General features: G+C 42.4%; 1 protein-coding gene across 3 annotated transcripts in view; it reads left to right on the top strand.

Moving 5' to 3' along the window:
* Window positions 1-23356, top strand: part of LRRK2 (leucine rich repeat kinase 2) — a 474491-nt gene that overhangs the window by 128970 nt on the left and 322165 nt on the right. For all 3 annotated transcript variants that reach the window (XM_077468371.1, XM_077468370.1, XM_077468372.1), the window contains one exon: window positions 7849-7973. In XM_077468371.1, coding sequence (XP_077324497.1) covers window positions 7849-7973 — 125 coding nt within the window. The remainder of the gene's footprint in view (window positions 1-7848; window positions 7974-23356) is intronic.

Below are 23356 nucleotides of genomic sequence, written 5' to 3'. Positions count from 1 at the left end.
CTTGCCGACTGATTATGTGCCCTGGATTTTAAGAGGCACAGGGTGAATGAGAACCCCACTAGAATCTGTGCTAGTCATATTCAATTCTGTATATATGTATATATAATGTGTGTTGCCTCATGCTGTTGGGACACAAACTGTTAGATGCTAATTTCATGAACTCCAGCCACCTGTCTGTTGTGTAAATGAATCTAGTCTGGCTTGTAGGAGTATTCGACACATTGTTGTTTGTGCTAATTAACCCTGTGTTTATGTTTATGGTAATGTTTATTGAATTGTTAGTGAGCTAGGAGCCGAAAAAGTCTTATCCCTCAGTCAACTAGTCTGAGTGTTGATTTAGATAACTAGTTTATGCTAATTAGGTTAGGTTTTAGTCTTCTACTGTATTATAGATAATGTGACAGCCTCGAATTTAAATAAGATACCATCGTCCCAGTTAATGTATATAGGAAAACTGAGCATGCGCTCAAAACATCAAGGAAAAAACTCAAAATTAGAGAGTTTCCTAGTAGTTAAGTGGGAGCAATAGGGACTATTGCGGTATCATGTAATAATCAAAAAATCATAATTCATAAAATTTACTCATATTTTATTATAAATAGATATACACAAATAGACACATGACAAAACAAAAATAGACAAGATATATTCAGCCAAAAAAAAGGCAGAATAAATTCGGAAATGATTTAGAGGTTTTCTAACAAGGGGATTTTTTACAAAGGTGTAGAATTGACGTGTAGATCCGACCGGTTTCGCGGCACTGAGAACGCCGCTTCCTCAGGGAACGTCACTTTATAAATCTAATATATATAAAGGATAAAATTTTTAATGAATACAATAGATAGTTTCGTAAACAAAAAATACATAAAGATTACAATCATATACAAACAGAAAATAATGATCAATCCAAACATAGTATATCATGAATAGAAATACAAATAGAAACAATAGTAAGTCATGACTCTCCCCTGGAGCTCCCAAACCCTCTACAGCCAAGCGACCAAACTCGAGACACCCTAAATTAGGGTGCCCCCCCTGGGGGCGGACACGGGGGGTATGTATAGTGGATAGAGAGGCTTTACACAGCGAATAAAGGACTAGAATAAAAAATAAATAACATAATCCATTTGAAAAAAATGTATAAAAATATATATTGAAGACCATGGACTGAAAAATTTAAGGGAGCTAGGTTTGTTAGAAGAAAATTAAATTGTGCTTGTGCAGTAGACGGAGGGACACTGAGAAGGAGCGCACAGTTGCGCTCTGATCATTTCCGGGTCGGGGTTATGTAAGACGCCGCTGGAATTTTAATTTTCTGAGCGACGCCGTGGTGGAGTAGACACACACATGTGTACGGCTATCATTTTCAAGGTAAAGCCACCATTTATATCTCGGTCTTACTGATTTCCTTTTTACGCTTGTCATCCTCAAGTTTAGCTGCAACTATGACCCAGGCTGATCCAACCCTTTTCTCTGACTTTTTTAATAGAGAATACCCAATATTGAATCTGTGGGTGCTGTATACTGAAGATTTGCTGGGTTCTATATTAAACAGCATACTTTATAGCAATTTTGACAGAGTATGGGTAGGTTCTGCCTAATAGCCATACTTTTTGGTTTCCACTTAGTGATACAGACCATGGACCACTGGGTGCTTTCTTTCTCTGGTGTGATAGATTTTTTCTATCTATCTTCTAACAAACCTAGCTCCCTTAAATTTTTCAGTCCATGGTCTTCAATATATATTTTTATAAAATTTTTTCAAATGGATTGTTATTTATTTTTTATTCTAGTCCTTTATTCGCTGTGTAAAGCCTCTCTATCCACTATACATACCCCCCCGTGTCCGCCCCCAGGGGGGGCACCCTAATTTAGGGTGTCTCGAGTTTGGTCGCTTGGCTGTAGAGGGTTTGGGAGCTCCAGGGGTGAGTCATGACTTACTATTGTTTCTATTTGTATTTCTATTCATGATATACTATGTTTGGATTGATCATTATTTTCTGTTTGTATATGATTGTAATCTTTATCTATGTATTTTTTGTTTACGAAACTCTTATCTATTGTATTCATTAAAATTTTTATCCTTTTATATATATTAGATTTATAAAGTGACGTTCCCTGAGGAAGCGGCGTTCTCAGTGCCGCGAAACCGGTCGGATCTACACGTCAATTCTACACCTTTGTAAAAAATCCCCTTGTTGGAAAACCTCTAAATCATTTCCGAATTTATTCTGCCTTTTTTTTGGCTGAATATATCTTGTCTATTTTTGTTTTGTCATGTGTCTATTTGTGTATATCTATTTATAATAAAATATGAGTAAATTTTATGAATTATGATTTTTTGATTATTACATGATACCGCAATAGTCCCTATTGTTCCCACTTAACTACTAGGAAACTCTCTAATTTTGAGTTTTTTCCTTGATGTTTTGAGCGCATGCTCAGTTTTCCTTCTACTGTATTATAAATACTTGGCATTTTGGTTCTAATAAATGAATCCATGTTAGCACTAATCAATTCTCGTCTTGTTTTATGCTTGTGAGGGGTTGGAATATCTGATATCTATATTCAGACTTAGGAAGCGGTATACTGACGGAAGCACTCAATCGGAGTGTGGGATCGGTTCCGTCACACATAGGAAACCATGTTAAATGGACTGTAGTGCAAATATGCAATATGTAAAAAGCACTAAAACTGCATAGGTGTGAATCCAGCCTAAATCAGTCATTTTAACAACTGCTGATCTTTGAAGATTTGTTTGCAGTCATGTAATCAGGCACTTCAATCTCCATTGGTTGGAAGCCAAGCTCTTCTATCCCATACTCCCCCGCCAGGGGGTATTCATAACTCCTTTTCTTTTGATTTTGTATTATAAGTGGACCACATGACACAGCTAGCAGTTATATCATAGTCACCCTTCTACAGTATGTGTACTGTATGCATGCATTTGACTGCATATCGTGTATCTGGGATACCTGCCCTTCCTGTGGCTCTGGCCTGTTTCTCCTGAGCAGTTCCACTGCATGAGATCTTTTACTCCTTCCCTGACCTCTATATGCCCTTATCGATTTAATTGTTCACTACTCCCCTTTCCTTTGGTTGTGGCGTTCTCCCTCGCTTTTGCCACAGGGGTTGGAGGTTTTTACTGCAGGTGCGCAGGCTCTTTAGGGCAGGGTAACACAAACTTGTTTTTGGCTACTATAGTGCAGTTCTCTGTGTCTGTGTTCTGGATCTGGCAGATTAGCCTTTTCTATGACGATTACCTTATACACTCCCTGACTCCATTCAACTCGCTGCTACTTGCCCTTCCTTTGAATTGGATACCTTTATTGGTTGTTGCTTCCTCTTCATGGATTGCAGCTTGTGCCCTTCTTAGGAGTCCCCCTTTTTAAACCTTGCTTTACTGGGCAGGTCCTGTCATATATAGTATTTGGTCTTGGCTGTGATTCCTGCCTAATAGCCTTCTGCAGGGACACAGTGGCTGTACTGTCTTTCTTGACTCTAGAGTGTGTGGTTTTATGTGTACAATAATGATACTGTGTGGAAGATTTAATCTTCCATGTCGCCTGTCACCAGATGAAGCTTGTCACCTGTCACGTCACTTGCCACCAGCTGCAGCTTGTCACTTGCCACGTCACTTGCTACCAGATGTAGCATGTCACTTGCCACCAGCACTATGGCACCCGAGTGTGTAAACCAGCACATCTCTATCGCCACACCTCTGATGGAGCAGCCTTCGTGGCCCGGCTGTGAAAGTAGATCAGCGATGAAGGGGGGGGGGGGTGGTTATCTCTCTGCTCTCCCTCCGCAGCTCTTACAGTGCAGCCTTCGTGGCTGCAAAGAGGCCACGGAGAGGCACTGGTCCGCATCCTGGGGGTTGGGGACCCCACTCTAGTGGATAGCGTTAGGGGGATGCTTACCTATTTTTTACAGCTGGGAAAGCTTATGGCCTTCTGAGTATCTCTCATCCCTTTTGAGTGTGATTGGACCTCCTGGTTTCACTATGCCTTAGGTTCGGAAGCCATGTCCTGACTTTCACAAGCCTCATGATTGCAGAATGAGTGACACTCTGCCTCCTTAGAGGGTGGCATCTATTCCCCTTGAGCCTCTGCAGCTATCATCTGGGTGCTTGCCTGGGGGGAGGCAGTTTCCTGTGACTGGTAGCTAGATTTTTCATCTTGGCTACCCTTTGGTCAGCTTGTAGACCTTTTTCTTTGTAAGTATAGTAGGCCTATGTGCAGAGTGAGTTGTGAGTTTTTAGGGAATAGGGGTTTTATTCTACACAAGTTCCTATGGGGAATGGTTCAAGAATGTTCCCATCTCATCTTTGTCACTACTCAAAATTAAGAGGTCTACCCTTTAAGTCCTCTTGTTTTCCTCAGGCCTGGGCATTCCTTGTGAAATCCATTAGATCTGTATGACCCTCTTTCCTAACATCTCTGATGATATTCCTGCCAACATCATGTCTGTGTCCAGGTTATTTGCTGATGCTTGTCCCTCTGCTAGCCCTTCTGTGTTCTTGTAATTTTCAACAACCTCTAGTTTGTTGGGGCAGTCAGTGCTGACACTGGCTGCAGCTGGAGTTTTTCTGCTCAGCTACAGTTTTGCTATACTTAGTTTCTAGCATCTGTGTTAGGATCATGTTTAGGATTGTTTTTCTTCATGTGTGCTTTTGTTTCTTGGATGATTTTTAGACTTTCCACTACTGGCTTTCTAATCTCAATCCAGTAGTCCTGCATTCTTCATTTTGGTTGGTTACAGTGCCTTGAAAACATATTATAGCCCTTGAAATTTTCCACATTTTGTCATGTTAAAACCCAAAAACTTAAATGTATGTTATTGGGATTTTATGTGATGGACCATCACAACATCTCACAGAGCACTAATCAATCCATGTAGAAAATAGAAGAAAACAGCTGAACGGCCCCTCTCCAAATAACACCTTTTTATTCATGGCAAAACCGTGTATAAAATCCAAAATCTCTTACATCATGGTGATGAAAGGTACAGACAGGCTACCACGTTTCACATCAATATAGATGCTTAATGATTAAGCATCTATATTGATGTGAAACGCAGTAGCCTGTCTGTACCTTTCATCACCATGATGTAAGAGATTTTGGATCTTCTACACTGTTTTGCCATGAATAAAAGGTGGTGTTCCTAATGCGGTCGTTCAGCTGTTTTCCTCTATTTTCTACACTATTGCAGAGCCCTCACCTGAAGTTCTGAGTGGCGAGGGCGAGGACGCTTGAAGTGACATTGCTACCACATTGTGACATTGCTACCTCATTGTTTATTCCATCATACGAAAAAAGAGTAAGAAAGGAAATGGCACAACTGCAAACCTACCAAGACATGGCTGTCCACCTAAACTGACAGGCCGGGTAAGGAGAGCATTAATCAGAGAAGCAGCCAAAGAGGCTCATGGAGGAGCTGCAGAGATCCACAGCTCAGGTGAGAGAATCTGTCCACAGGACAACTATTTGTCGTGCGCTCCGAAAATCTGGCCTTTATGGAAGAGTGGCAAGAAGAAAGCCATTGTTAAAAAAAAAAAAAAAAGCCCTAAGAAGTCCAATTGCCAGTTTTTGAAGCCATGTGGGGGACACAGCAAACATATGGAAGAAGGTGCTCTGGTCAGATAAGGCCAAAATTTAACTTTTCAACCTAAAAGCAAAAGGCTATGTGCGGTGGAAAACTAGCACTGCACATCATCCTGAACACACCATCCCCATCATGAAACATGGGGGTGGCAGCATCATGTTGTGGGGATGCTTTTGTTCAGCAGGGACAGGGAAGCTGGTCAGTGTTGATGGGTAAATGGATGGAGCCAAATACAGGGCAATCGTAGAAGAAAACCTGTTGGTCTGCAAAAGACTTGAGAATGGGATGGAGGTTCACCCTCCAGCAGGACAATGACCCTAAACCAGTGTTTCTCAAATCCAGTCCTCAGGCCCCCCTAACAGGTCATGTTTTCAGGTTTTCCATTATTTTTCACAGGTGATTTGATCAGTTTCACTGCCTTAGCAATTACCACAGCCGTTTCATCTGAGGGAAATCCTGAAAACATGACCTGTTGGGGGGGCCTGAGGACTGGATTTGAGAAACACTGCCCTAAACATACAACCAGAGCTACTATGGAATGTTTTAGACCAAAGCATATTCATGTGTTAGAATGGCCCAATCAAAGTCCAGACCTAAATCCAATAGAATTTGTGGCAAGAATTGAAGATTGCTGTTCACAGATGCTCTCCATCCAATCTAACAGAGCATAAGCTATTTTACAAAGAAGAATGGGAAAAAAGTTCACTCTCTAGATGTGCAAAGCTGGCAGAGTCATAACCAAAAAGACTTGCAGCTGTAATTGCAGTGAAAGGTGGTTCTACAAAGTATTGAATCAGGGGGGCTGAATACAAATGCACGACACACTTTTCAGATATTTATTTGTAAATAAAATTTATCATTTTCCTTTCACTTCACAATTATGTTCCACTTTGTGTTGGTCTATCACATAAAATCCAAATAAAATACATGTTACGTTACGGTTGTAACAAAATTTGGAAAATTTTAAGGGGTATGAATACTTTTTCAAAGCACTGTATATGGCTGTGGTGGTCTTCATTCAAGATGGTTTTGTATACCCAGTCCATTCCAGATCCTGCTTCTCTACATTTGGTCATGCTGAGATGAGTCCTGTTCTCTGGTCAGACTTCCTCATGTGATCTCTAAGACCTGATTCTTCCTGGCCTGGTGACTCGAATATGTGTTCTCCCTGTGTCTTGATAATTCTCAGCTTGGATGCCAGCCTCTTAGACATCCATCTGATTAGACATTGCATCCGGTTGTGGTTTCCGACCTGTGTAGGGTTCTGGCAGGTGCTTGCGAGTCATTGTTAATGCTCTTCTAGAACCCCGGTTTGCAGATTATTTCTTGTTGTCCTCTGTGTCACTGACTACTTCCATGGGGGTGAGGCCGAGGTCTTGAGCCTTGAGTCTCATGCTCTTGCTGGCATGTCATCTGTTTTTGTGGGGTTTTCCATGCATTTGGGCTGCCTGTAAGCCTAAGAGCACAGACATCAGCTTCCCCCTCCTGTCGCACTGTAAAGCCCAATACACACTATCAGATTTTCTGCTGATTTTTTCCTTCAGATTTACCAAAACCATGTAGTAGGGCCTGCCTGATTGCATACAAATTGAAACTCCTAAGGTTTGACCTCATATATTATGGTTTTGGTAAATCTGAAGGGAAAAATCTGCAGAAAATCTGATTGTGTGTATGGGGCTTTAGACATATCTGGTTCAATGCATTGTTCAGCTCTGGATCTGTGTTTTTTTGTTAATGCCAAAAAAGAAAGGAATCACTTTGATGCAGTTGACCAGCTTGAACATATATTGCAATATATGGCAACTAAGAATCCCCATTTTGTATAAGTAACAGTTTGCTATAGGAAAGTGCTACAAAAGGCAACACCTTATTGGTTTCACATGTGTTGTATTTATGAAACTATTTGGACCTGAACATTCAATTCTCCATTTCTGCTCCATGGTGCAGGTTGGGAACTACAAAGGGCAGGGATGCCTTTAGTTGCTATATTACTGGCTATAAGTGTATACTTACTGTGCTGTAACCCCTTTTGCATTACGATTGTGTATGTATATGTATGTATGTATGTATATATGTATATATGTATATATGTGTGTATGTGTGTGTATTTTCCTTATTTTAATATAGTTAGTTATAATTGAGGTTTTAACGAAAATAGTAGCTATGCTATAAAGAGTACTAAAATCCATTTTAGAATTTACATTTTTTTTTGTTATTGTAAATGCTTTTCATTGTATTTTTAAGCTCTTTTAATTTAGATGTAATGACTGTGACTATGACTTGTCTGAATAATGCAATGAAGAAGCACAAGAAAGTGTCATGTGTTCAGCTGGTGGCTCTGCGGTTAATGCTACAGATTATGTTTAATGGTGAGTATTTGCTTACTGTGTTTTCATAAGTAAACCATGTGTAATTGTACTTTCAATTTTCAGCCTAAGGACCAGAGGTCTTTTTACAATTTCGCACTGCACTGCTTTAACTGGTAATTGCGCGGTCATGCAATGTTGTACCCAAACGAAATTTGCGTCCTTTTCTTTCCACAAATAGAGCTTTCTTTTGATGGTATTTGATTGTCTCTGCGATTTTTTATTTTTTGCGATATAAATGGAAAAAGACCAAAAATTTTGAGAAAAAAATATATTTTCTACTTTTTGTTATAAGAAAAATCGAATAAACTCAATTTTAGTCATACATTTAGGGCAAAATTTATTCAGCCACATGTCTTTAGTAAAAAAAATGTCAATAAGCGTATATTTATTGGTTTGCGCAAAAGTTATAGCGTCTACAAACTAGAGTACATTTTCTGGAATTTACACAGCTTTTAATTTACGACTGCCTATCTCATTTCTCGAGGTGTTAAAATGGCAGGGCAGTACAAACCCCCCCCCCCCCCCCAAATGACCCCATTTTGGAAAGTAGACACCCCAAGGAAATTGCTGAGGGGCATGTTGAGCCCATTGAATATATATTTTTTTGTCCCAAGTGATTGAATAATGACACAAAAAAAAAAAAAAGTTTACAAAAAGTTGTCACTAAATGATATATTGCTCACACATGCCATAGTTATATGTGGAATTGCACCCCAAAATATATTCTGCTGCTTCTCCTGAGCACGGGGATACATATGTGGGACTTTTTGGGAGTCTAGCCACGTACGGCACCCCGAAATCCAATCACTGCCTTCAGGATTTTTAAGGGTGCAAATTTTTGATTTCACTCCTCACTACCTATCACAGTTTCGAAGGCCATAAAATGCCAAAATGGCACAAACCCCCCCCAAATGACCCCATTTTGGAAAGTAGACACCCCAAGGAAATTGCTGAAGGGCATGTTGAGCCCATTGAATATTTTTTTTGGTCCCAAGTGATTGAATAATGACACAAAAAAAAAAGTTTACAAAAAGTTGTCACTAAATGATATATTGCTCACGCATTCCATAGTTATATGTGGAATTGCACCCCAAAATACATTCTGCTGCTTCTCCTGAGTACGGGGATACCACATATGTGGGACTTTTTGGGAGTCTAGCCGGGTACGGCACCCCGAAAACCAATCACTGCCTTCAGGGTTTCTAAGGGTGCAAATTTTTGATTTCACTCCTCACTACCTATCACAGTTTCAAAGGCCATAAAATGCCAAAATAGCACAAAACCCCCCCAAATGACCCCATTTTGGAAAGTAGACACCCCAAGCTATTTACTGAGAAGCATGTTGAGTCCATGAAATATTTTATATTTTGCCATAAGTTGCAGGAATATTAACATTTTTTTTTTTTTTTTTTTGCACAAAGTTGTCACTAAATGATATATTGCTCACACATGCTATGGGCATAAGTCAAATTACACCCCAAAATAAATTCTGCTGCTTCTTTCGAGTACAGGGATACCACATGTGGGGGACTTTTTGGGAGCTTAGCCATGTACGGGACCCCGAAAACCAAGCACTGCTTTCCGGATTTAAATCTAAAACGCTTCCAAAAAAACCTGTTGGCGATCGCAGGGATCAAGCCTGACTCTGTGATCGCTGCAGTTATGTGTTTAGTCATTTTGTAAGTGACAGTGATCGATCGATACTGCACTTGGGTGGGCTGGGCGGAGGGGCAAAACGCAGGTGCTAGCAGGTATCTGGGCTGATCCTGCTAACAATGCGTTTTTTTGCAACCCTAAACTGCTGGGGACGCTAGTATAAATCTGATCAGATATTGATCTGTTCAGATTCTATACCACTACGGGTGGTTTATGCTTTGCGCGTGGGTGTTAGCGGTATTGGCACTAACCTAGCGCTGCCTGGGGCAACGCAGACCCTGACCCTAAAATCTAATTGATATCACCCGCCGGGTGATCAGGGGGTTAAACCTTTATTGGGTAATAAATGGCGGGTGCCCTGATGCTATAAAAAGCAAACTAACCAGAGTCACCCGTAACACTTATACGGTGATTACTGGTGAAAGGGTTAACTAGGGGAAATCAGGGGGTTCAAATTTTTATTAGGTAGTATATGGGGGTCCCTGGCGCTATATAAAAACCTGACAGGGAACCTAAATAACTAACTGGCTAACCAGCGTCACCAGTGACACTTATACAGTGATCGCTGGTGAAAGGGTTAACTAGGGGCAATCAGGGGGTTAAAACCATTATTGGATAGTATATGGGGGTACCTAGCGCTATAAAAACCTGGCGGTGAACCTAAAAAAATAACTAGCTACCTAGTGACACTAATGCATCGATCAGAAAAATTGTTGTGTGCCTGTGTGTGCCTATGTGTTAATGTAGTGTTTGGTGCAGACTTACTGTGTCCTCTCCTCGTAGTCCGGTCTATAAGACCGCCCCGAGGAGAATGACATCACTTCCTCCCTGCCTGTGTTTACTATACACAGTGGAAGGAAGCTTCTCATTCGCCAGGAGTGATCGAGAGGGGATGGCCAGAAACCAACGGCCATCCCCTCATCCCGGATCGCTCCTGCAGCTAAACGGACCGCCGCATCCAGCGGGAGGGGGTCCGATCGGACCCCCCACCCGCTGGAAGGCGGCGAGCACGTACATGTACCTGCTTGTGCCTGTCGGTGCCATTGCACCGACGTACATTGCCATGCGGCGGTCCTTAAGTGGTTAAGATGCAGACCAAAATGCATTCTGCCCTTTTAAAGCTTACTGTTGTCTGTCCTTTTCTAAGCTAGTTTAGTTACCATTCAAATCAGTACTTTGTACGCATCTATCCTCTTTTGCTGATGTGCCAAATTTTAAGTAAAAGTGATATAGAGCACAGATTGTTTCTCGGTTCATGCTGGAAGTAAATTTGTGGCTGTGAAGGGGGCTGAGATGCAAGAAAAGGGGGGCTGTGAAGGGGACTGAGGTACAAGAAAAGGGGTCTGTGAATAGGAATGAGGTACAAGAAAGGGGGAGGTGCATAAAGGGTACTGAGATGAAAGAAATGGGGCACTGCAGCAGGGACTGATGTGCTCTAAAGGAGCTCCAGGAGGGATCCATGCTGGATTTAAAGAAACCTCCACAATCAAATCCATCCTCGCCACTGAGGCCATAGGATGGTACCTGGACCTCGATGCAAGAACGAGGTTTTGCCTGTAATGCTTCTCTTTGAGAGCTGGACCCTAGGAACCAGGACGCTTTTTGGTCTTGCTACATTTCCTAAAGTTGTCCTGAGGGGGTGCTATACAAGGCCCAAAGGAGCGGAAACCCTTTTAGAAGGGCCCCAGTCTTTGAGCGTGTTTAAACGCAGCCTGCCGTGATGGGTGAAAGTTGGATCTGTCTGTTAAATCAGCAGTATCCTGCAGCGAGCACAAGGTAAGGGAAGAAGCTTTGCTTTTTCCTTCAATATACCTTATATGCCTTATAAATGTCTCCTCTATAAGGAGTAACTTACACTACCTATGATGTGTCTTAGTGCAGCTCTGTCTGGTCCCAGTGGCACAGGGGGGTTCTTACTATAGATCTTGTGGGATTTGGTAAAAAATGCAGCAGGTATTAATACAGAGATGTGTATAAACTATGGGCGGTGGCTGATTGGTTGACGCAGCTGCTTTAGCTGCATGGTTTAATTACAACCCAGCACTTCCACCTAGTAACATTGAGAAACGCCCTATGCTTCTGTGTTCAAAAAACAAACACCTTCCCGTCCCCTCTTCCTCTTCCCGTCCCCTCTTCCTCTTCCCGTCCCCTCTTCCTCTTCCCGTCCCCTCTTCCTCTTCCCGTCCCCTCTTCCCGTCCCCTCTTCCCGTCCCCTCTTCCCGTCCCCTCTTCCCGTCCCCTCTTCCCGTCCCCTCTTCCCGTCCCCTCTTCCCGTCCCCTCTTCCCGTCCCCTCTTCCCTTCCCCTCTTCCCTTCCCCTCTTCCCTTCCCCTCTTCTCTTCCCTTCCCTTCCCCTCTTCCCTTCCCCTCTTCCCTTCCCCTCCCCTCTTCCCTTCCCCTCTTCCCTTCCCCTCTTCCCCCTCCCCCTCTTCCCCCTCCCCCTCTTCCCCCTCCCCCTTGTAGAGGTGTATAGTACGTTTACTTTACTTTGTGTTGGCCATTCGGGTCCCTAGCAGGGCCTGAGAATGCAGAGGGGCATGTCCACAAGGTCACGTGGCGCTGTGTATGGATGTAACGTCCACACACACAGCACTCCCTGCATAGCTGAGGGGAAGCGCTGCGGATGCCAATCAGGTTCCACCTGAGGCTATATATCACAGACACTCTCATTTCGGAAAGACTTTTTAACTGAAGAGAGGCAGTCTGTCACACTAAGAGACACCAGAGCTCTGGACATGTAAGGGTGTAAACAGGCATTTCTAGACAGATAGTTCTTTTGCTACTAAGTAAAAGTTATTTTTGTGTACCTCTGCTTGTGCTTTGCACTATGTCTTCCAGACCTACCGTAAAGGTACCTAAGGTGTCACCCCCCCCAGGCGCTGGGAATCCCAGTTATGCCTCCATACTGTCTTCCTCTTCGAGGGGGTTCGGACATGGCAAGCCAGGGTGAGTTATTGGAAGCTAGCGGTGGTGCAACTGCTTCACACACTTCAGCCCCTATAGAGGTGACTGAATATGTATTTTCCTCTGCCTTGCAAGGCTTAGAAGGAAGATTAGGGGCTTTAATCGCATCCTCCATCCAGTGTATAGAAGGCGTCCTAGATCCCCCTCCCCCACCTTAGACTCTTTACAGTCAGTGGAGGGTCCAAGAGAATTATGGGGACAGGATGGGGGTATTGCCCTCAGATGATCGGGAGGAAAGACATGCGATTATTTCTCTGCGGAGGAAACAATACTTGAAGTTCCCAAGGATCTCTTCTTCACAATCTTAAGTACAGAGGCTTGCAAAGATGGTTCGCCCTACTTGCATGCTACCTCTAACAGAGTTAGCTGAAGGGCCGGCCTCTTCCTTGGGTTCTTTGAAGCCTTTACAGCCTTTGCATGCGTTTCCCGTCCACGCATTACTAAAAAAGCTTATTTATACCGAATGGGATCATCCGGATAAGCATTTTTTCCCTTACAAAAAGACTCGCTAAGCTCTATCCTATGGAAGAAAGATTCACTAAAAGATGGAAAGTTCCAGCAGTTGACGCTGCGATTTCCAATGTGAAAAAATATATATATTTTTTTAACTTACCCAGTGGACAATGTGCTTATGCTTAAAGATCCAACAGATAAGAAGTTGGAAGGTCTGTTAAAATCCTTTTTTTCTTAGCAGGTACTGTTGCTCAGCCTGCAATTGCAGCTATAGGCATCTGTCAGTCCTTAAAGGACCAGTTCACAAATGCTCTCAGATGAGCACAGGAACTGGCCGAGCTACCTAAAGCATTATGCGTTGCTGTAGACACTATGAAGGATTCTATTCACCAGGCATCACGCCTTGCGTTTTGTACTTGTACATATGTAAAGGACCCCTTGGTTAAAGAGTTGGTCAGCTGAGACGCCTTGTACGAACCTTCTAACTAGTTTTCCCTTTAAGGGAGAACGATTATTTGACAATAGTTTGGATAAATACATTCAAACAATTTCCAGCGGAAATGGTACTCTTTTGCCAGTCAAAAGAAAATATAAGCATCTTTCATTTAAACTGTTCGGCCTCTGCCATCAGACCAGGCATAAAGGAAGACCTGGGGCTAGAAGTCTGCAAAGCAGAATACAAGACCTCCTTATGAAGAGGCATCTCCCCTCACCAAGGTGGGGGGAAGACTTCTGATGCACTCAGAAGTCTGGCAAAGGGAGATTCAGGACAAATGGATTCTCTCCAGTGTATCTAGGATACAAGCTAGAGCTTTGAGAGTTTCCACTATCTCGTTTTCTGAGATCAAACATTCCCAAGGATCCAGGGAAAAGGCAATCCCTGTTGCAAGCATTAGACCGATTATTGGCTCAAGGGGTGATCAGACAGATTCCCAAACAAGAACAAGGTTTGAGGTTTTACTCAAACCTAATTATGGTGCCAAAGCCAAATGGGGATATCAGACCAAGTCTAGATCTACATAATCTAAATCGGTTCCTGAAAATCCGCTCCATTTGCATGGAGTCAATCAAGTCAGTCGTTTCCATCCTGCAAGGAGAAAAAATTCTGGCATCCATCGACATCAGAGATGCATAGCTGCTTGTCCATATATTTCCTCCTCACCAGAGGTTTCTGCGGTTCTAAGTAGAACAGAAATTCAGTTAATAGCCTTGCCCTTCGGGCTTGCTAGAGCATCTCTAAGGTATTAGCCTCACCTCTAGTCAGGTTAAGGGCACAGGGCATAACTGTCTTGGCTTACTGAGACTATCTTTTGTTAATAGATAAGTCAGTGGCTTGCTTGAAGCAAGGTGTAGCCATCACAAGCAGTTACCTGGAAGGTTTGGGATTGGATTTGGATTCTCATCCTAAAGAAATTCCTCCTTTAAACCACTAAGAAGGCTGGAGTATCTGGGCCTGATCATAGACACAGCCCAGAAAAGGGGCGTTCTTGCCTCCCGCAAGGATCAGCTCCATACAGAAGCTGGTGAGGATGATCAGGTCGAAGAGAAATCCTTCAATTCGCCTTTGCATGAGGTTGTTAGGGAAGATGGTAGCTTCATTCAAAGCAGTTCCTTATGCTCAATTGCATTCGAAACTGAAAGCAGTATTCTGTCTGCTTGGAACAAAATGATTCAAGCTATGGACTTGCCAATGTGGCTGTCCCCATGAGTGGTGGTTACTATCTTGGAACCTGCTGAAGGGAAAGTCCTTCAGATCAATTATCTGGAAGGTAGTAACGACAGATGCCAGCCTTCCAGGCTGGGGAGTAGGAACCTTGCCCATCGACATCCTAGAGATTCCGGCAGTGTATCTGGCTCTAAAAACCTGGACCTCCAGGTTAAAGAATTGACTGCCAGGATCCAGTCCGACAATGCCACGGCTGTGGCATATATCAATCACAAGGGGGTCACCAAGAGTCTCTCAGCTCAGAGAGAGGTGAACCAGATTCTAACTTGGACAGAAGAGAATGTCCCATGCCTATCGGCAGTTTTCATTCCAGGACTAGAGAATTGGCAGGTGGACTATCTAAGTCAGTTATTCCCAGGAGAATGGTCTCTTCACCCCAAGGTGTTTCAGGCTGTTTGCCAAAGATGGGGGACTCTGGACGTAGACCTTCTAGCGTCCAGATTCAACACTAAGCTAGTCATCCAGGACAGGGGACCCACTTGCATACGGAACTGCGTTTTTACTGATCTATGCACGTTTCCCCGATTCAGTTGCTACCTCAAGTTCTTTGCAGGATCGAGCTGGAAAGAAAATTGATAATACTGGTAGCACCAGCATGGCCCTGAAGGTCATGGTACACAGAGATCGTAAGGATGGCCGTGGAGGGTCCAGGGCTCTTCCCACTAAGGCCACACCTGCTATCTCAGGGGCCAATATTCCATCCTACTTTAGAAACGCTAAATTTAACGGCTTGGCTATTGAGACCCACATTCTGAATAAACATGGGCTTTTCAGGTCAGTTATATCTACTTTGATTAATGCTAGGAAGCCAGCTTCTAGAGCTATATATTATAGAGCCTTGAAAGCTTCCTTTCCTGGTGTGAGTCTGATGATTGGTACCCTTGGAGATATATCATAGTCAGAATTCTTACCTTTCTACAATTAAGCGTAGAGATTAAGTTGGCCCTGAGTACTATTAAGGGCCAAGTCTCAGCCTTATCAAATTTTTATTTCAAAGACTGCTTGCTATGCATTCTTTAGTCCAGGGTTTCATGCAAGGAGTGCTGCGGATTAATCCGCCAGTTAAATCACTCTTAAGCCCTTGGGACTTAAATTTAGTTTTGTCAGTGTTACAAAAACAGCCATTCGAACTGTTGCAGTATGTTCCCTTAGTCCTTCTGACTAGGAAGCTGATATTTTCGTTTGCTATATCCTCAGCAAGGAGGATTTCAGAATTGGCTGCTCTTAATTGTAAGGAGTCATATTTGATTATTCATGAGGACAGAGTGGTGTTATGCCCTCGTCCAGGTTTTTTGCCAAAAGTGGTTTCAGGCTTTTATCTGAATGAAGATATTGTCCTGCCAGGGTTTTTTCTCAAGACCTTGTTCCAGGGAAGAAAGGTCACTACATTGTCTTGATGTATTGAGAGCAGTGAAAATGTATTTAAGAAAACTGCTCCGATTCGAAAGACTGATGTCTTATTTCTTCTGCCAGAGGGTCCTAAGAAGGGACAGGCAGTGTCAAAATCCACTGTCGCTAAGTGTATTTGGCAAGTTATAATTCAAACTTCTGATTTAAAGGGAAAGATTCCCCCTTTTCAAGTTAAGGTGCACTCTACCAGAGTGGTTGGTGCTTCTTGGGCAGTGTGTCACCAGGCCTCCAGGTCTCAAATCTGCAAGGCCGCGACTTGGCCTTCAGTACATACATTTGCAAAATGTTATCAAGTGCATGTAAGATGGAATGAGGATATCGCCTTCGGGCGCAGTGTGCTGCAGGCAGCAGTCTAAGTCCTCAGGTCTGGGGGTTACCCTACGGGTTGTGTCTCCCTCCCCTCAAGTAGCATTGCTATGGGACATCCCACCAAGTAATTACTTGAGACTCTGTGTCCTATGATGTACGATAAAGAAAATAGGATTTTAAAAACGGCTTACCTGTAAAATCCTTTTCTTGGAGTACATCATAGGACACAGAGCTCCCGCCCCTCTGTTTTATGGGGTAAGAGTATATTACTTATATTGCTTGGCTACAAAAACTGAGTGCTCCTGGAAGGAGGAGGGGGTTATATAGGGGAGTCAACTTCCTGTATTGGTTATACCAGTGTCAACACCTGAAGGTAGGCCTATAACTCACCAAGTAATTACTTGAGACTGTGTGTCCTATGATGTACTCCAAGAAAAGGATTTTACATGCAAGCTATTTTAAAAATCCTATTTTTTGTGTGTGTATGTTATATATATATATATATATATATAATATAATGAACATTAATAATTACCAGTCTCTGAAGATCTGTAATAGACTTGTAGACTAATCGCCCCCGGTGGTAACCATTGCTACAGGTTAGAGGCTCTTAATCTTCTCTTAATCTTGGAGGCATAGGCCCCCTCCGGGAGGGTAGGAGGAGTAATGGGGCATCCCCCCCGCGAGGGTCTCCTCTCAAAACTTTTAGGATCATCCCAGTAGATGTTGATTAGGATACCTGAGCGGGAAAGAGGATAGAAAGCTAGAGCTAGAATAGAGTGGGGGGGGTGGGGGGGGGATTAGGGGGAAAGAGGGAGATTCATTCACCAGTATGTTGGGCTGAACCCTGGGGGGGGTTCAACACCTGGGATGGTGGAGATTCCCATAAAAAGAGCCTGAGGTTCCCAGATAATTTCAAACTTATGTGCCGAGTTTGAGGGGATACTAGCCAGTTATTCTTGTGCCATAATCCATTAAACTTTGTTTGACTGCCCTTATTGAGACTTAAGGTTGCTTCCAGGCCTTAGCTAGGGTTAGTTTGGCTCCTAACAGTATGAAGTGTACACATTTTCGGTTACATTTGGAGATCTTTGGGATATGTGAGTTCAGTAGTGTGACTTCTGGAGACCTGGGGATCTTGCAGCTCATGGCCCTTATAATGAGGTTAAAGATCCTTCTCCAGAAAGACCTGATTCTAGGGCATTTCCACCATATGTAGGCTAACGTGCCCAATATTTGGCATCCCCTAAGATGCGCTGAGGTATAAATTGTAGCTAGTCCAGCAGGTGTCATGTTAGGGCTGGGGACAAAATAGATTTAAATCTCAAATCGAGTTGAGAGGTCAAATAGATTAAAAATTTCAGCAAATCGATTTTTTTTTTTAGTTTTTTTTTTTTTCACCAGGAGTACAACACCAATCTTTGATTATCACTATACATAATTTTGTGAGTAGCGTTTGACCCATAAATTGGTTGCATCACCAGATAGGCTGCCATACCTTACTCCTTATTAGCGTGGGAATACTTACTTTACAACACTCATCAAAGTAACAGTCACAGCCCATCTGAGTACCCGAGTACCTGTCACAGCCCATTTCAGTACCTGAGTACCTGTCGCCACCCATCAGAGTACCCAAGTACCAGTCAATAGGTACTCTGTTACTCTGGGCTACAGATAGGTACTCTGGTACTCTGGGCTATCTGTAGCCCATCATAGTACCAGAGTACCTGTCACCAGGCCATCAGAGTACCCAAATACCTATCTGCAGCCCATGCTTTATAGAATATACGTTGGGGTGTTTGCTTTCCAAAATGGGGTCATTTTGTGGGGTCATTTAGTGGGGTCATTTGTGGGTAATTCCTTGGTCCTGGTGCTCAAGGACCTTCAAAAGTGTAATAGGAATGAAATGAGATGTGTAATTTATGCTCCTAGAATGACTGAAGGTACTACTTCAATGTTGGACCTCTGTATGTGGCCAGGCTGTGAAAAAGTCTCACACATGTGGTATCGCCATACTCGGGAGGAGTAGCAGAATGTATTTTGGGGTGTAATTTTTGCTATATACATGTTTTGAGATAGAAATATCTAATAAACTGACCACTTTCTGTAAAAAAATAAATAAAAAATAAATAAAAAAAATTCTTTCCACGTTTTACGAAGACTTGTGGAAAAAAAAATGTACCATTCAAGAGACTCATTATGCCTCATAGAATAGACGTTGGGGTGTTTGCTTTCCAAAATTGGGTCATTTTGTGGGTAATTCCACTGTCCTGGTGCTCCAGGGCCTTCACAAATGTAATAGGTTGTTAGGAAACTAGAGGTGTAATTTATGCTCCTAGAACCCCTGATGGTGCTCCCTACATGTGTGACCTTTCTGTGTGGCCAGTGGAGGTGGAAGTATGCGTATGCTGTGTGAGAAAAATGACTCATTGTTTTGGCAATTTTGTGGGGAAAAAAAAAATCTTAGCTTTCCCAAGAATTGTGGGGAAAAAAATTACAACTTCAAAAAACTCACCATGCCTCTTACTGAATACCTTTGACTGTCTACTTTTCAAAAAGGGATCATTTGGGGGTATTTGTACTTTCCTGACATTTGGGCTATTTTTACCGAAGAGATGTAACAGTTTAAATGTTGGCCCAAATGTTGGCCCAAATGACTTATTTGCAAAATGTTATCATAGAAACTAAAAAAAAGTGAGTTTTTTTTTTTTTTTAAATGTTAGCTCTTTTTTCACTTATGTTGCAAAAAAATAAACCCAGTGGTGATTAAATACCACCAAAAGAAAGCTCTATTTGTATCAAAAAAATGATAAATGTTGTTTGGGTACAGTGTTGCATGACTGAGTAATTGGCATTCAAAGTGTGAGAGCGCTGTAAGCTAAACATTTGTCTGGGCAGGAAGGGTGTATAAATGTCTTGTATTGAAGTGGTTAAGGAAAAAATACACTACAATGAATGTTATTGCACACAAACTATATACACAAAAATGTATTCGCCACATAGATGAGTTCTTGCAGGAAAAAAATATTTTAAGCAACAGACAGCATGGATTCATGAAAGACAGAAGTTGTCAGACAAACCTGATTTATTTTTATGAGGTGGTAAGTAAAACCTTGGACAGAGGGGTGGCGGTGGACGTGATATACTTGGATTTTGCAAAAGCGTTCGATACAGTTACGCACACACGGCTCATGTTTAAGGTAAAGTCTACAGGTTTGGAAATATCCATTTGTAAATGGATAGAAAACTGGCTAAAAGACAGAATTCAGAGAGTAGTGGTTAATGATTCTTACTCTGAATGGTCTAAGGTTATCAGTGGTGTACCCCAAGGTTCAGTGCTGGGACCCTTACTTTTTAATATCTTTATAAATGATATTGGGTCTGGGATCAAAAGTAACATTTCCGTCTTTGCAGATGACACCAAGCTATGCAGTGGAATAACGTCCTTACAGGATGTCTCCAATTTACAAGCCGACCTCAATGCTCTGTCTAATTGGGCATATATGTGGCAGATGAGGTTTAATGTTGAGAAATGTAAAGTTATGCACTTGGGGGCTAAGAATATGCATGCATCATACATGCTAGGGGGAGTACAACTGGGGGAATCCATAGTGGAGAAGGATCTGGGGTTTTGGTAGATCATAAGCTCAATAATAGCATGCAATGCCAAGCTGCGGTTTCCAAAGCGAGCAAAGTCCTTTCCTTTATTAAGAGAGGTATGTACTCCAGAGAGAGAAATATCATTTTGCCCCTGTTCAAATCATTGGTAAGACCTCATCTGGAATATGCAGTTCAGTTTTGTTCACCAGTTCTCAAAAAGGATATCGGGGAACTGGAGAAAGTGCAGAGAAGGGCAACCAAACTGATAAGAGGCATGGAGGAACTCGGCTATGAGGAAAGATTAGAGGAACTGAATTTATTCACTCTTGATAAGAGGAGATTAAGGGGGGATATGATCATGTACAAATATATAAGGGGTCCATATAGTGAACTTGGTGTCGAGTTATTCACTTTACAGTCAACAAAGAGGACAAAGGGGCACTCTTTACGCCTAGAGGAAAAGAGATTTCATCTCCAAATACAGAAAAAGGTTTCTTCACAGTAAGAGCTGTCTTACTTGTCTGCCTTTTTTGTTTTGCATTTATTTGTTTTGTATTGTACCCTGGGGACTGTCTTCCCTTGTTTGGAGTTGAATAAAATAATATATTTGATAAAAAAAAAAAAAGAGCTGTGAAAATGTGGAATAGACTCCCTGCAGAGGTGGTTATGGCCAGCTCAGTGGATTGCTTTAAGAAAGGCCTGGATTATTTCCTAAGTGTACATAATATAACTGGGTACTGACATTTATAGGGAAAGTTGATCCGGGGAAAATCGAATTGCCTCTCAGGGGATCAGGAAGGAATTTTTTCCCCTGCTTTAGCCAATTGGATCATGCTCTGCTGGGGTTTTTTGCCTTCCTCTGGATCAACTGTGGGTATAGAATTGGGTATATGGGCTGGTATGATATTATCATTAATAAATATATATATATATATATATATATATATATATATATATATGTTTTTATTTTTTTGTGGTTGAACTGGATGGATTTGTTTTTTTTTCAACCTGACTAACTATGTAACGTTTTTAAGGAAATAAAAAATTGGGTATTGTAAATGGATCCCAAATGTGCCGGGTCCTCTAAACTGCATGCATTTATGAAACGGTGCAAAATTATCAATGAGACACTTTAAATGTCTTAATATACATGTTTACATACACGTGCACAACTTGGGTCGCAGTTGCGTGGTGGACAAGCAAGATGGGGTCACACCTGTATACTTCTGACTGAAGACCGGGGCTATATTTGCTTTGTATTCAGTACAGTAGAGCTACAAGTAGAGACTGGCCAAAATGAGAATCACAATTTTTTTGCTTAGAATAAAGATCATGATTCTCGCGGCGCAAAATCTTTCATATTTAAAAAAAAATAATGAGAAAGGGTCACTCATCCCAGCCTCGACCATCGCTAATAACATGGATAGACCACCCATCCCTCCTTGGACCTACCTATTGATCGCTCATTACCTACGATCGCTAGACACAAATTCGCAATGCTCTAGGGCACTTACTCCGTTCGAAATCCTGTGCACCCAATCCACCCCCCAAAGGCATCTCATTGCGCTTACCCATAACTTGCTTTTTGATGGGGAGCGTCCCGGCTCCACCTTAGCATGCAAACGTTGGGAGGAAGACCTTGCCTTATCGATAAGTGATGAACAGTGGGACGCCATTTTTCAAACCATTCATAAAGGATCATTGAATGTTAGCACCCAAGAAAACGGCTATAAAATACAATCCCGTTGGTACCGTACCCCCTCTCTACTATACAAATTTGCCCCAAATGCCACTGACACCTGCTGGAGGTGCAACCAAGACAGGGGTACACCACTTCATATTTGGTGGTCCTGTCCCTCAATACATAATTTCTGGAGAGAAGTGTGCAGTCTCGTTTCCCAAATTACCACCTATAACATTGCCCCAACCCCAGCCCAATGCCTTCTCCACCTCTCGCCTCTACCGAGACGAACTTACCATGGCTCTCTAGCTATGCACATGCTCAACGCAGCCAAACAGTGCATACCTATTCACTGGGGCACCTCCGAAATTCCCTCCCTGAAAGAGTGGTTCTCCAGAATCAACAAAATAGCTGAAATGGAAGAATTGATTCATATATCCAGAGATACCCCTTCCAAATTTAGCACAAAATGGGCCTGTTGGAAACACTTCCAGACCACTGCCGATTACTTGAATGTGCGATGAGGGGGACATTTTACATTTTACATTTTACATTTTACATTTTTTTTTCACATTTTTTACATTCCACACTTCGCATTTGGCACTTTCCATCACAGGCTTTCTACTCAGACTTCTTTACCCTAGTACTTGCTAACCTTGAGGTCGCCGAAATACAAAAGCAAACAAAAAGTTGTTCTACATGTTACTCTATATGCTCCGGGGGGCCTTGGGAAAGGGGACTCCAGACAGCTCCAATCCACCCTGTACCTTTGCTCCCCCCATCTGCCTCTACTCCATACTCCCCATTGCCCTCCTTCTCCTCCCCTCTCCTTTCTACCGCTCTCTCTCTCTTCTCTTCTACATCCTCCCTCCGGTCCCCCCCTCCCCTGTAAGAATCCTAATCCCAGATGCTTCGACCTAGGCACACACACCTTCCGCTATATCTCACGAACACGAACCCCCAACACTCTACCAATGCAGACCCTACCCAGGCCACTCTATCTAGCTACCGCACGATACTACCTAAGAAACTCATTACCTGACTTGTCCTACCAGTTACCCCTAGACTCTTTTTGGAAAGGATCCACCTCCTCGCTCCTTGGGCCCAGCCTGTATCCCCCAGATGGATTCCCTTACCTGCCCAAGGCAGCTATCTTCCGAGCTTCAAGTTGCGGACAATTCCAAACCCCTCTTATGCCCTTCTTAATGCCTACTCACCCCCCCTCAATTAGGGTCTTTCTATATGCATTGCCTTATCAAACTCATTGCTTGTTTCATTTGATATGTTATCTGTACGTCTGTTGACATCTTAACTCTCCAATTGTTGGGGATTTCTCTTTGTACGTTTCCGCATTTATACTTTTGTGCCTACTATTTCTCTTCAATAAAATTGTCGTTTAAAAAAAAAAAAAAATAAATAATAAATTGGGCTAACTTTACTGGTTAATTTTTTTTATTTTAATAAAGTGTATTTTTTCCCTCAAAAATTGCATTTGAATGACTGCTACGCAAAAACAGTGTAACATAAAATATTGCAACAACCACCATTTTATTCTCTAGGGTCTCTGCTAAAAAAAATATAAATA

Source organism: Lithobates pipiens, unplaced genomic scaffold (genome assembly GCF_037356315.1).
Source record: "Lithobates pipiens isolate NorthernLeopardFrog02 unplaced genomic scaffold, aLitPip1_a1.2 Scaffold_8, whole genome shotgun sequence".
Lineage (NCBI taxonomy): Eukaryota > Metazoa > Chordata > Amphibia > Anura > Ranidae > Lithobates > Lithobates pipiens.
This window is presented reverse-complemented; position numbering and strand designations above follow the sequence as displayed.